Below are 14340 nucleotides of genomic sequence, written 5' to 3'. Positions count from 1 at the left end.
GTCTTAATGGAAGAATTATGATTGTTGATAAATACTGTACATTAATAAAAAACTTAAAGATGTTATTATAGCTGCAAACAACATAAGTATATCATAAACCACTAATTGTTTGTATACTGCTTACATATAATGCTTTATTGAGGAACCTAATGTAAAAGGTTTATTTATAACCCTTTTCCCCCATGAACTGGTTAGGAAATGAGATAAATCAACATTGCTATTTTAAACAATTACTTTATCTCTTTAGCACATTTATAATCCAGACGATATTCCGAGAGGAACAGAAAGACTGTAGCGCAGCATTTCCACACAATTTTGCAAATTTAAATAAGTCTCGAACCTTTCAAGTCATTTGGATTTTCAAGGGGAGCAGACCAAAATGCCTCTAGCCGCTACAGCCACTCAGAGTAATACTAGTCTGATGTAGCTACAGGCTGCTATCCTAGATAGCTTCTTGCAACATCCAATTTTCAATGCATTCTAGTCCAGAATGTTAAACAGATGTTTGGCATGGTATGATTTAGTTGCCAACACTTACTAAATGTAGGTAACATGAACTATCGACTAGTTTGTTTAATTCTGACACGATACCATTCAAATTAGTTGCATCTATCGTGGTTGTTTACAAAAATTCCTGAATTGACCATATTCACATGGTGGCCATTTTCCTCTGATGTCACGCTCAGGGTTGGAAGCTCAAATGCTGCATCTCTGTCATGCTGCTTTTCACATTGTAAGTTGTATAAAGATTTATCAACTGAAACGAAAATATCATACCATATCACAAGTTTAAACAACATATCTCCTTAGCTACCGTTTGATAGCTAACGTTAACATTTAACTCCTTCTGGTTATTTTTTACCCCGAGCTAGAAATGTATTCCTTTTCAATCATGTAATGTTACATCAGCAAACAATAATGTTATCTAAGAGGTAGTTCAATGCTAACCTTAAAGCTCGAAACTGTTATATGAAACGACAAGAGAGTTCCTAGCTAACAGTAGGATAATGTAAGCTAACAGTAATGTTAGCTAGGACTTGGTTGACGCTAACATTCGCTGATGTCTAATTGGACCTAGTGGTTATCAAATATGCTGTTTAAATTTGTCCCAATGTCCCTTTATTTGCCCTCCTGAGCAGTGAAATGACAACAATTTTTCAACAAAAGTACAGTTTTATAATTTGTAAACCTGAAGTAGCCTACAGCAGGTTGACATTATAGCAGCGTTTGAGCTTCCCTCCCTGAGCGTGGCATCAAAGAAAAAGTGCTGCCATGTGAATATGGTGAATGGCACTCCTCTGTCCAGCCAGTAATCATATAAAATGCGCCCAATTTTAGATAAATGGTTATGATTGGTCAGATAGGAATTATCTCTGGTGGAACTCTGCCTGAATGGGACGGGGACAGGACGCACCTGCTAGAGAAAATAAAACCTGAGCTTGCAGATTTGTCACTTTGCAGGCTAGACTCACTGCAGTGTAGGTGCACACAAATATTGGACAAATATTTTTCACATAGAAATTAATTCACTTTTTAAACTCTGTTAGAGAAATCAGATTATGTTAGTACTTTCTCCCACGATGCCACGGGAACTTCACACATAAATGGTTTCCATGCAAGTCAGCTGTGAAATGTATATAATCAAATTATCCTTGTTAGTGAAGAATTTCCATATGTTACTCACACTCCCACACTGATATAAACAATTTACAAGGACACATACCAGCGGATGACATGCAGCGCTGGAAATGACAGCTCGCAGCCTCGTTTAATGGCCTTCTTACAAGACGTCGCGTGATGTCGTTGGCAGATTGCAAATGTCAGAGATGCTTCATTTGATCCTTGTTACCAGCTGCCAAGCAGCAAATCCATGAGTCGCCTACACCTATGTCTTACCCCGTTTTTGCTCTGGTCTTTTTCCCTCTCATGCTCGCACACATACACACACAGGTGGTCTGGTCATTGTAAGAGTAAAATCAAAGACAAGCTACAGAACAGGCTGGATGAGAAGGTGGATGTCACATCACAGCCTCAGATGTTGCCATGGATCTACAGAGGTGCACTGATGTTTTTCTTTTTATGGTCGATCTCTCTTTTATCTTCAGCTGCATTATGTCACCTGGCTTTGTCTCGCCTGTCTCAATGTGTATTCTTTTCCTTTCTTCTTACTGTATAGCTGTTAACAAAAGTCAAATTAACAATAAGAATGAAGACGGCAAAGGAAATGGTTAAACACAAAATGGATAGACCGAAAAATATTTTCAAAATAAAAGCTCAGCTTGATTGCTATTTTATTTAGCCTGGAAGATGGCTCTGGATGGCTCTCGTCCTTTGTTTTTCTCCTTCCAAAGGTTCCTTACTTTTTTCTTTTTAAAGGTTCTTTTTTTTGGTAGTTCTTCCTTATCTGCGTCTTTGGTCCTAAGCGTGGAGGGTGTCTGAGGCTGTGCAGATAGCAAAGCTCTTTCAGGCATATTTCTTGACTTGACCTGACTTTTAGAAATGTCAAACTGATCACTCTTTCCCTCTGATGAATAATGACGGCTTTATTCTAAAATTAGACTTCTTTCATTTTTATAAACTGTCTCTTCAAATAATTTTCTGTGATGGGTAGATTGGCTCCTCTGCCACAGCTAAACCCTTGAAGTGTAGAAGATGGTCTCCAGTTGTATGGTCCTTCTTATGACTTCAACTGACCAATCTGTCAACTTTCCCTGCATACACACTCACACACACGCACATACCAGCAGTCTCCAGAGTGTTTACTGGACAACATCTAAAGTCAGGCATGAAAACAGAGGCTGACAGGCCAATTATCAGATCCACTCTTGGTTCTGCATCCGCACCTCTGAGGGGAAGCAGATGTGAGAGTCCTGTCGCTTTCACTCAAGCCAGTACAGTGACACGGCCCAACAACAAAAGGCACCGCCTTCACCAGGAATGGAGATGGACAGAGTTGTAAACCTTTTGTCAAACAGTTTTATCTGGTTGGTTTTCACATTTCAAGCTCCAGAGGACGTGATGTTGTGTGAGGATGTTTGTCAGAAGTTGAGTAGCGTCTGACTTTTTCACCCCTGAAGTTTCAGATGGCAAATTCTTCTTACTACTGATGCTTTAGCGGCACTGACTGTTGAAGAGGTGTCCGTAGCAACTTCTAATGTTTGTAAAAGATGAGGTATGAGGTAACACAATGGTGATTGAACCTATGGCCCATTGATGAAAGCCTTTGCATTTGCAGTATTACAGACCGGGTGTCTGGTGCGACTTTCATGGAATAAATCACAAGCAGCGCCCAGTTAGTGACACATTTTCCAGCACCAAGCAGTGGTTGGTCTGCCAGAGACGGTAGGCGGAGCTAAGCGGCTGCTTTTCCGGTCTCTGCAAGTGTTGCGAGTAAACACTAATCTACTTTGGCTGAACAAACAAAGAAAAGATCGATGACTACAGACACAACTTCAAAAATAAGTGAAATTCCAATGAAATAGAAATAAATTTGACGCTCAGATGAAGGCAAACAGTCTAAAAAGGAAAGCGACCGTCAGCGAGGAAAAGAGTTACAACCGGAGCCAACCGTGGACGTCACACATGCAACACTGTGTGCTCCGGCAATTACCGTGTATCGCCATAGGGGCACCAAAGACAACGAAACTGAGATCTTTGAGATTACCACTTTAAGTTATACAACAACAAAAGATAAAAGTTTAACATTTACAACTAAAAAAAAGTTTCAGAACAGTTGATAATAAAGTCAAAACACACACAACAGGTTCAAACTTTTCATAAACCCTAAAGATCATATCTCAGTTTCAGATATTAAGCATTTTTTAAATATACTACACATTCTCACAGCTCATGCACAATTTTACCTCCTGAGAGATACACATCTCTTCTTTATATTTTTCTTTGCCATTGTCTTTTTTTAATACCTGTTCCCCATCTCTTTGCTTTGTAGGTAAATGTAGTCCCAGCCTGTGTCCGAGCCCTGACCAAGATGCTGTATTGTCCGTACTGCCGCGGCATGCCAGGCTTGAAACCCTGCCACAACTACTGTCACAACGTCATGAGGGGCTGTCTGGCCAACCAGGCGGACCTGGACGCTGAATGGAACCTCTTCATCGGTAAGAAAAAAAAGATTCTTATTCAACTTAAGCGCTCTTTCTCTGCTCTGTCTCGCATTTTGTATTCGCAATCTTTGTGTGTTTGTACGGGTCTGTCTGTCTCTCTGTCTGTGTGCACACTTGAACCTGCACTTCCAAGTCTGCATGTTACTTTCCAAGGTTGTGTCTTTGAAAAGTCTCTGTGGGAATTCAGCAGGATGTGGCGTGTTAGATTCAGCTTTAAAGGATTTGCAGAGACAAAACTGAAATCTTATTTGTGCAACCATTCCTCCTCTTTTCTCCGTCTGAAATGTTGTTTGCTATTGCTGGAACCCTGGCATGGTGCTTAAAGCTCTGGTCCCTGCTGTTTGGGCTTGATAAAGGAGAGCAGATCCTAGGCAAACACATTTTCTATAGTGTTTCCAGCTGAGCTCACTGAGTAATATAGCACTTCAGTTAGGCTGTAAGTAGCTGGCTGCTGTAAGCCCTCCTGTTAAATGGATACCAAGGAGGCACATAGAGTGCTCCCTCTGGATCTTTTGTAGGCCAATGCTTTATTTGTTATGTACCCCAATCTCATCCTCCCACCCACACAAACCGATCTTTTCAAATGCGGCGACGGTTTTTTTTCTTTTTTTTTTAAGAGACATCCCTGAAGACTGAGTGTCAAGCGAGCTGCACTTCTAAGCTTTTGGCTGTTTTGTGACAGGCCTGTCGTAGGAGAAACCGTCAGATGACGTACCGCTTGTTCTCTCCGATGGCACGTCTGAAGTCTCAGATCAACACAGGCCCCTATGCACTGAATGAGATGTCTCGCAGCTTTATGACATGTGTTAAAAAGTTAGTGTCTTGTTCAGTTGTGAAGAGGCAAATCTATTGCCGCAAAGGGACGCTGGGCTTGACAGTAATGGGAAAAGCTGTTGTTGCAACAGAGTGATGAATCTGGTTAGACAAAAACGCCCTTGAGGTGCAGAAAAAGTGGATTTTTAATTTTTCTGGAGACATTTTTTTTTTGGTTTGCAAAGGCAGCGTTGTTGAAGGTGTTATAATTAGAAATGCAGAACCCAGGGGATGTTTATTTTCACAATGACAGACTCATTTTTTGATGCCTTCTGACATTTGGTATTCATTATCTGTTGCTAAAGAACTTCGATTTGCTTACGATGCAGCTCGCAGGAAATATTGATTTGCCTTTCAGAGACAACTTCTAAATGTATCACAGGTCAGTTCTCACCACTGGAGCACATCTTTGCATTATAGAAATTTATGGATCGCACCCACACGCAGTCTGTCTTTAACACCCCTCCAAATCATCACTTATTAGAGAAGGTTAGATTAGAGGCACAGCCTTCAACTTTAAGAACCCTCAGTGACATTTACCTGAGGACTTTGTTCACACTGAAATGTCAGTATTGATACCATTGATTGGTGAGACCTGAGGAGGAGACTCGAGGCTTTGTATTTAGTTTTAAACTTTCACAGCTCAAGAGGACAGGAAGATGAGTTCTGAGAATGGACTTTAATCCTTTAAAATCCAATTGAACAAGGGACGTTTATGTAATAAATAAAAATCTTTGTTCCCTGCTGATAATAAAATAAGATTGAAAAAAGAAGAATGAAAAGTCGGATCATCTCCATTACAAGTGAAAACTAAAGCAGATAGTGTTTTTTTCTCTCTTAATACAAAGCTGAGCTTAACTCCCTTTAACATTAGTGCTACTGATCAAAACTAAAAAGACTTACAGCATCTGTTTATGGTTGTGGATTTCTGGACACAAACGAGACTAAACAAGATGAATGTTGTAATTAACGATGTAAAGTAATTGTTGCATTTAGTTAAATACAGTTAGGCATTGAAAAGATATCTCCATTTAATTACCAATTAACACACTTTGTGTTTTCTGTTTTTGAATGCTCACACACTCACACATTTAAACACATGAAAACAGCTGTGTTGTTAGTTAGCATTTTAGTTTAGTTATAGTCATATACCTTTAGTTATATTATTATAGTTCCTTTTTCTATTTTCAACCAAGATAATTTGAAACTGTGTTTCTTGGCCTCTTGACAAACTTTCACATCCAGTTCTGTAACACCAAGAGACACTTTTCAGTCTTTTTCATTACAGCGGTATAACAACACATAACTTTAGCTGGCAGGAAACTCCTACAAAGTTAAAATGGACTAACTCTAATGTGTAGAAACTCACCAGCCTAGGGGCATTAGTGCTTCTAACAACCCACAGTACCACACTCATATAAAACAGGCCAATTTTCTAGCACCAGGGCTTCATTTAAAAGGTACAGTATATTCTGACTTACAGATATCAGTGCAATATTTTTTATTGTGGGCATTCTGAAATGTCATGGTAGAGAAATACAGGTGCTTTTATGGTAATCACATAAATGCTGGCTGCATTTGATGAGGCGGTTGTTTTTAACTTGTTTGTACAAAGCATCTTATGCCTATGATGTATATGTGGATAAATGAGCTGAGATTACAGGGAGGAAAGCAGAAAGTGGACACTGCCAAGCATCTCCTTTGGTAACAGGCTAAATATAACAAGTCGGCTTCTAACGTCTTTCTTCACTTTGAGCTGAATTGCGAGATAATGATTGGCTTTCATATAATGTGTCAAATGAGGTAAGAAGGTAATGGAATGAGCTGAAGTTCATACAGGCTGATGGTGGTAGTGTGAGTGTGTGTCTGCGTGTGCATGTGTGTCTGTGTTTTTCCTAAGTCCTTGGCTCCTTCTCAGCTCATTACACTAAAACGGTAAAAGCCTGGGAATTATTGTGAGAATAATATCTTAACATTTGTGAGGCTGGATGGATTTTTTAACAGTAAATATAAATATTTTGATTAAGCAGGCTCAAATAATATAATTAGATTTGCACAGACATGTAACACATATTGTTAAAGGTAATAACCATTAGGTCTTTAAGACAAAATGTAGACACTAAGGTTCTGTCTGAATGGCTGTCTACCCTTGCAATGTAGCACAAATAACCGTTCTAATCCTTAAAGCCTAATTTTATAATAACAACACGAAGCTCAACTAGAGCGCCGTGTGAACTCTGAGTTGTTTTCCTGCTTCCTCTAAAACATTTATAGAAATGTTGTTTTCTTGTTTCCTCATTCCCAAAAACATAAGGTGACATCCACTTCCGCTCCTGTCAGGTCTGCAGACGACAATTTTTAGCGAGTGCAAAACAATAAATGAGCACACCTCATTCTCTCTCTCGTTAAAACACAAACAACAGTTTCGTGGCAACAAGATAAAGTCACAGCATATGGTTTATTTTCACTTTTGTTGGAAAAATGAATTAATTTGTTGTCATTTTGGAGAACATTTTCAACAAATGTATTTTGTCATTAGTTGTATAAAGCCAGGGACACACTGTGCCTCTTGCATCGACTTAAAATCAGAAAACTGTAGTTGCAAAAGTCCAGATTCACGTCATTTAAATGTAGGGAATCTGAAAATCATCATCATTTCACTGCTTCCTGATTAATGAGCAAGTAAAAGTCAATTGACAGTGAAAATGTGGAGGGACATCAAGCAATAAAGTAAAACAGCATATTTGATAACCAGTTAACCAACAGCTAATGTTAGCATTCTGCCACTACCTAGCTAACATCACATTAGCTCAAAGTAAACTTCTAGCTAACATAACATTATCTAGGCGTTTATGGCGTTACTAGTTTGTGCTCCACTACCAAACGGTAACATTACGCTTTCAGCCACTTCTTAGCTTACAGAACTATAAGCTAGTTAGCAGCCAACTGCTAACGTTACAGTCTGACTGAAACTATCAAATATGCTGTCTTAACTTGAATTATGGCCATATTTCTCTAAAACAATTTTCACTTTTAATTGTGTTTTTTGTCTGATCAATCGAGAAGCAGTGGAATGATGACGATTCCTCAGACACATGAAGTTTATAAGACTTACAACCTGCAACACCGCAGTATAACAGCATCTGAGCTTCCCACCCTGGGTGTGACATCAGAGAAAAATGGCCGCTTTATGGTCAGTTGCTTCCCCTTCACAATAAAATTCCAGACTGTTCTGCACATATTCATATAAGAATTGTGTACTACCTCTATAATATACAGCCCACTTTACATTGTTTTGTTTTTTTATAAAGGTATTGTGCATATTCACAAATGGAAAATGGACTGTAGCGCTTTTCTTCTTGCGACTACTCAAACCGCTTTCACACGACATGTGACATTCACCCATTCACACACACATTCATAAACGGGTGGCAAAGGCTGCTACGTAAAGTCCCCAACTGTCAATCAGTCATCACATTCACATACCATTGGCTACGCCCCTGGAGGTAATTTGGCCCAAAGACACGCCGACATGTAGACTGAGGGAGCTGGGGATCGAACCACCAACCTTCCAACAGATACTACTTTAGATTTATTTTTGTCTTTAATACTGTATGTGATGTTAAAATAATATTATCACATAGTGGATTTGGAGTTTGGAATTTACAGCCGAAAATAAAAACATAATTATGTTGTATAAAAATGAAAAAACAAAACAATTAGAACAGAACATGATGTAAGTTGGAAGTATGGCAAGCCGGTGAGTTCAACTTTTTATTGCATGCTTTAAATGGTTTACAGAGACACTGGAATGAACCACGAAGCATTGACAAGGCAGAGCGAGGGGGACACACTAGCACCAGACAAATCACACAGACTCAGAATAGTGCAATCCAACAATTTTATAGCCACTTATGATTTCACTAAACGCAGATAAACACGAGCTGTTTGGATACTGTGATGTCAGTATCACACAGCAGGTTTTACAAGCTCTACCAGGAAGAATAAATGTGCCGCTGCTGTTTATTCCTGATCTGTGTAACAGTGAGCGTGTATGACCTTGGTGAGTACTTTGATAGTCTACATATCACTTTGCAGAGGAAGAGTAATGATTACAGCATCATGTCACCGTACAGTAGATGACAGTTTGTAAAGGTTACCCTAATGACTTCATGGCAGATTGTCAGTGAACAATGAGCACAAATCTGAGGAAGGATGTGATTTACCTGTGATGAGTGATTTTAGGCATCCTGATTTTTAACTGTGTTTGTGTGCGTGCGTGTGTGAGTGCACGTGTGCACATGGGTGTGTGTGTTTGAATGTTCAGGGAAAGAATTCATGGTTTGGCCAATGGAGGATACCAGACCATCCGTCACCTGCCATGATGACAAATTCACCCGGCTCTGCATCATGACAGACACATCATTATCATTTTTCTTGTCAGCACCTTGTTAAAATACCCTCACAGAGAGTGAGAGAGAGAGAGACACAGAGAGAGACAAAGACAGAGGCATAAGTAGAGAGGAGAGAGAGAGCACTCGTGCTGTTATTCACAGTAGCCTACTCTAGATTTTCAGGCTAAAAGGCAACATCACCGCTATTTCTGACAGGCATCAAGTGTAACATACTTATTTCAGTTCAGCTTTTTTGTGTTGGTTTGAGCGTTGCTTTGTCTTTTTCAGCCTCTCTAAAACCAAAAACAGCAAATTAAGAGTAAGAAATGCTCTAGCAAATGCTGCGGTTGTTAGCATGTCTGGCCTACTGGCAAACACCAAGCATTAGTGTCGGGTTATCTTACTAGGATACATCACCTTTATGGAGTTAAATGTTACATTCTTATAAAAAGAACTGTTTACGCCTAAGAAATAGTGTTAGTAGTAATTCCACATTGTGTTAAGCTCATGCTAGATGCTATCTTAAGCTAACATCTGAAGGTGTTCTGGAGAAGTTTACGTTCCAGTAGCGCCAGCTAGAGGGAGTTGGAGACATAAGTTGTGTCCCAATGCAGGGGCTGCGTACTTCAAAGGAAGTATCTAAAGGCCGGTTGCATCACAGCAGCGCTTCGAAGGCTGTCCCTTTTCGAAGGCTCCGTAAGATGCGGCTGATAAATGCCTCCTCTTTTTCCCGGGCCGCGATGGATCCATCGGGTGCATCCTTTGCAGCCCAACGTATCCTGAGATTCATTGCACCTATTCTAACAAGATGGCGGTTCTCAAGCGGCCAAGGAATACACTTTTAAATGTAAAGGTTTTTGGTTTTAACTCAATCGAATCAACCTGCTGTTAGACAACAGGAACGGCGTTTGATGACGCAAGGGTAAGGGCGGGAACAGCTGGTGACGCAAACAGGAAATCCGCCGTAGACCAGACTGTCTCATTTCACTTCGGCCTTAGCGGTCTATGCAGGTTAGAAAGATTCATCCTTAGTAGATCGTGCCCTTCGAAGGATGCAGCCCCTGAATTGAGACACAACTAGTGCTTTGATTTAACAACTGAAACTAACGTTAGCCCTGATTAGCTAGCTAATTAGCTACAGCTGGTAAAATTAGACCGTTACAGTTGTCATTTCAGCCATGTTAACAATCCCTGACTGATTTTGTATAAAGAATTTCGAGAGCAAATACACTATCTGTATCACTGAGCAATGTGACAATGGAAAGACTGACCAGCACAGCAACTTTGATTAAGAGGGCGGCTTAAAGAAGAGTCTTTTTTAATGGGTTTACAGTAAAGTAATGAAGTCCTTCTAGCTTTTAATGAGAATAGTTAATAAACATCAGTCTATTCCCTTTTGCGCGTACTTGGCTGTGCCTGTGAGCACATTATTTCTCCAAATTAAGATATAGTCTTGTGTTGTCCTCTGTTGAGTCCTTTGACACCACAGTGTAAGCGATCCTCATTGATTTCATTTGCTCATCTCTTTTTAATTGCATGGATTGTGTCCCAGTGTAACCGGAGCTCCCCACAACCCCCCAGTTCACCAGAATTCAAGCCAATATTTCTTCTGTCCTCCAGGAAGGACTTTCTGTGAAGTCTGTGAGATTATGAAGATGAACAACCTGCCAGAGCTTTGCTTTAAATGATATCGATGGCTTGGCAGAAACACGGCTCGGGTTCTTCCCCACTGCAGAGGAGTCTTGAAGATGTCTGAAAATCCTTTTTACCTTTTTCCTTCCTTGTTGTAAAAACTCTACTGTGTCACTCAACATCCACATAATTAAACTGTAGAGCTGTTCTGCTGTCTTTGAGATTCATCTTACATAAAAATCCTGCATCTTTAAGTCTAACCTGATAATTTACCAGACATAAATACTGTACACACACACACACACACACACACACAGGCGCTCAAACTGACTGGGTATCATGCACGCTGGTCTCAGTAACAGACATGACAGGAACAAACAAGCTGGCTGGTGGGTTTCTGTCTGTCAGAGAGCTGAAGGCAGGATGACTCACTTATCCGAGTGGAAGAGATCTCCTCAGCATAATCAACCACTATCTTTTATTTCTAATTGCAGCTGGCTTTGCAGAATCTGAGCAGAAGATGCTGCTTCTCTGTAACTACAGCAGGAATGCTTGCACAGCTGCACTTCATATACAAGCAACATATCATTTTCATAACTATATGAGTTAGCACTGCTGAGCGTCAGCTATGTTTTATTTGATAATTGTATTGCTTGCAGACCCTCTGAATTTTATTATCGCTATGTTTCATCCTCATTTTTCATATCTCTGTGGGGCATATTGATAAGCACTGCTGAATGTATAGTTTTACATATTTTTACATTTTAATGTTATTGCATGTTTTAACTTACTCAGATCGCATATAAAGTACCTAGAGGAATAGTTTGACATTTAAGCTGACCATAAAGACTGGAGGCAGGGGAGCTAGCTAGCCAAGACATCTGCCCGCTACTTCCTGTTTCCAGTCTTTATGCTAAGCTAAGCTAATCGCCTGCTGGCTGCAGCTTCGTATTTAATGGATAGACTTGAGAGTGGTATCAATCTTATCTAACTCCCGGCAAAAAAAAGTCAAAAGGCTTATTTGTAAATATCCCCTTAAGATGACTGCTAAATGGTATTTATATAGCGCTTTTCTAGTCTCCCAGCCACTCAAAGCTGCTTTTACACTACATGTCACAGTCACCCATTCACACATACATTCACACACTGATGGCAAAGACCTAAGTGCCAATCTCCTATCAGATGTATGTCCATTCATACCCAATGGATACGCCTTCAGGAGCAATTCGGGGTTCAGTGTCTTGCCCAAGGACACTTCGATGTGTCACGGTAGCAGTCAGAGATCGAACTCCCAACCTTACGATTGAGAGCCGCCCCAGTCTATAGTGTTTATTCATATTTGGCAGTGTGTTTCTTTTATCTTCTGCATTAATTTCATTGTCATTATCATCCATTAGCTATATCACTTATCCTGTTTGTGGGTCGCGGAGGGGCTGAAGCCTTTCTCGGCTGTGGTTGGGCAAGAGACGGGGTTCTCCCTGGACTGATCACAGGGCTGACACACCCACATTTACACCAACAGCATTTTTAGAGTCACCGTTGAGTCTTTGGACTGTGGGAGGAAGCCGGAGTAGCAGAGGGAACCCACTCGTGCACAGAGAGAACATGCAAACTCTTCACAGAAAGGCACCACGCGTCTGAACTGGGATTTGAGCGAGGAACCTTTTATAGCTTTGCGCTAACCACTGCACCTGTCCAATTTCGTTGTCATGTGTGAGCTTTGGTTTAGTTGGTTATCTATCATGGAGATCATCAAATATGCTTTTAATGGGTTTTTTTTCCCATTGTACAGTTGTCACAATGCCTTAACCAAAACATGATCCAACACTTTGCTAGAGTAAAGAATGAAAAGTGAGGCTGGAAGGCCGCGTAGGAAAATAAAAAAGTTAGAGTCTTGCATGTGTTGCTGTAGAGAAAACTGTTAATGTAAGAAGACATGAAAGGTCATACTTGAGGAACAACAGACGTGGTAGTTGAGCTAAAGAATACCAAACACGGCCAGAAGCCATTAAAACCCCCAGAAAAACTCCAATCAAAAAGGTTGCAGTGTTATGGAGCTACAATCCAGCTGCGTGTTCATGAGAGAGGGCCTGCAGGGATTCAGACTAACAGATATGTTGGCTACTAGTCAATGGAGTCTTTTGCAATTGATTCACCTCTCGCAGCTGTGAACTGGAAAAAAGTTTTTGGAAGAAACCGACTTTGACATCTTCTTGCTGCATGTGTTTGGCTTGTGTTTGTGTTTAAACAGGAGCGCTCTGAGTTACAGAGAGAGAGGGTGAGGTTTGTATAACACTTGTTACACAGACGATGAGCCTCTCCTACATGAGCACGAGCTCTACTTTGGATGTGTTGAGGAACAGAGGTGAAGAATACGAGTTATATTTCAGCCTGTTCAACAGATAAATGCTGTTGTTTCACTGTTAGTGCTTAAAATGCAAATGCATGCGTGCACTGCAGAACACGTTGGCAGAGACGTAATGTGTTTGTAATCTCTTCTTGCATGTGTGTTTTCATCCACTGAGACTGAGCCCCTCAAAGAAAGGTCAGCAGCTCAGGGGTCTGCTGGGACAAAGAATAATCCACAGCTTTACCCCGTTTAGTCTCTGTGTGGGGACATTTAAGGGCACTGACTGTTTCATAATAGTCTGCAGGCTCTCCATTACTTGTGTAATGGAAAATGTTAACTGGAAATTGTCGCAGTTCAAACTGTTAATATCCTATATTCTATTATCTAATGGTAAGCTAGGATACGTGCTCGAGGTATCCTAGCTTTTAATTGACACAAATTCACATTAGATGAAAGCCTTGTGAATTCTAGCTGGAATTTAATGTGCCTTGTTTTTGTTTCTTTTTTTTTAATTGATGAAATTACAACAGAGGCTTGTTTACTTTTGTGTTGATTGTGACCTTAAACCATTTTAATGTCACCACAAACAGTTTTTTCTATCACCACAGCAAGCCTACTGCTCTTTCCTCTGACATATCGGTCCGCATGAGGCTCAGTCTGTGACCTTTGTGGCTTCTGCAGAGAATTGAAAAGCCAGAGGAAACCAAAATATGCAGTTTACATGCAAACAAGATGCATTACAAATACGTCTCTGTTAATAAAGTCAGTGTGCTTCCTCTGATTACAAGCTTAAAAGTACAATAAACCAACTGAGTTGTTTACACGATACTTTCCATAATGCATGCATTACTTTTCCCTGCTTATAAAGACAGAGTATGGATATTAAATGCACTGACTTTAAATCATCTGCATTGGTAGTTTTGTGCGTCCCGATGGGGGTATAAAGGGGGACCAACAAGGAGCGGCGAGAATGCTCCCCGGACAAGTCACCAGGTCATTCTCGCTGATTATTATTATTATTATTATAATA

At 40.3% G+C, this 14340-nt stretch overlaps 1 protein-coding gene across 1 annotated transcript in view; it reads left to right on the top strand.

The window, feature by feature from the left end:
* The window catches only part of gpc6a (glypican 6a), a 162442-nt gene that overhangs the window by 103057 nt on the left and 45045 nt on the right, over positions 1–14340 (top strand). Inside the window, exon 4 of the mRNA XM_069657950.1 lies at positions 3950–4115. Coding sequence (XP_069514051.1) covers positions 3950–4115 — 166 coding nt within the window. The remainder of the gene's footprint in view (positions 1–3949; positions 4116–14340) is intronic.

Source organism: Semicossyphus pulcher, unplaced genomic scaffold, assembly GCF_022749685.1.
Source record: "Semicossyphus pulcher isolate SPU_LCO1_2020_fin unplaced genomic scaffold, fSemPul1.0.p SCAF_1, whole genome shotgun sequence".
Taxonomy (NCBI): domain Eukaryota; kingdom Metazoa; phylum Chordata; class Actinopteri; order Labriformes; family Labridae; genus Semicossyphus; species Semicossyphus pulcher.
The sequence above is the reverse complement of the archived record's forward strand: the minus strand, read 5'-3'. Positions and strand labels throughout refer to the sequence as shown.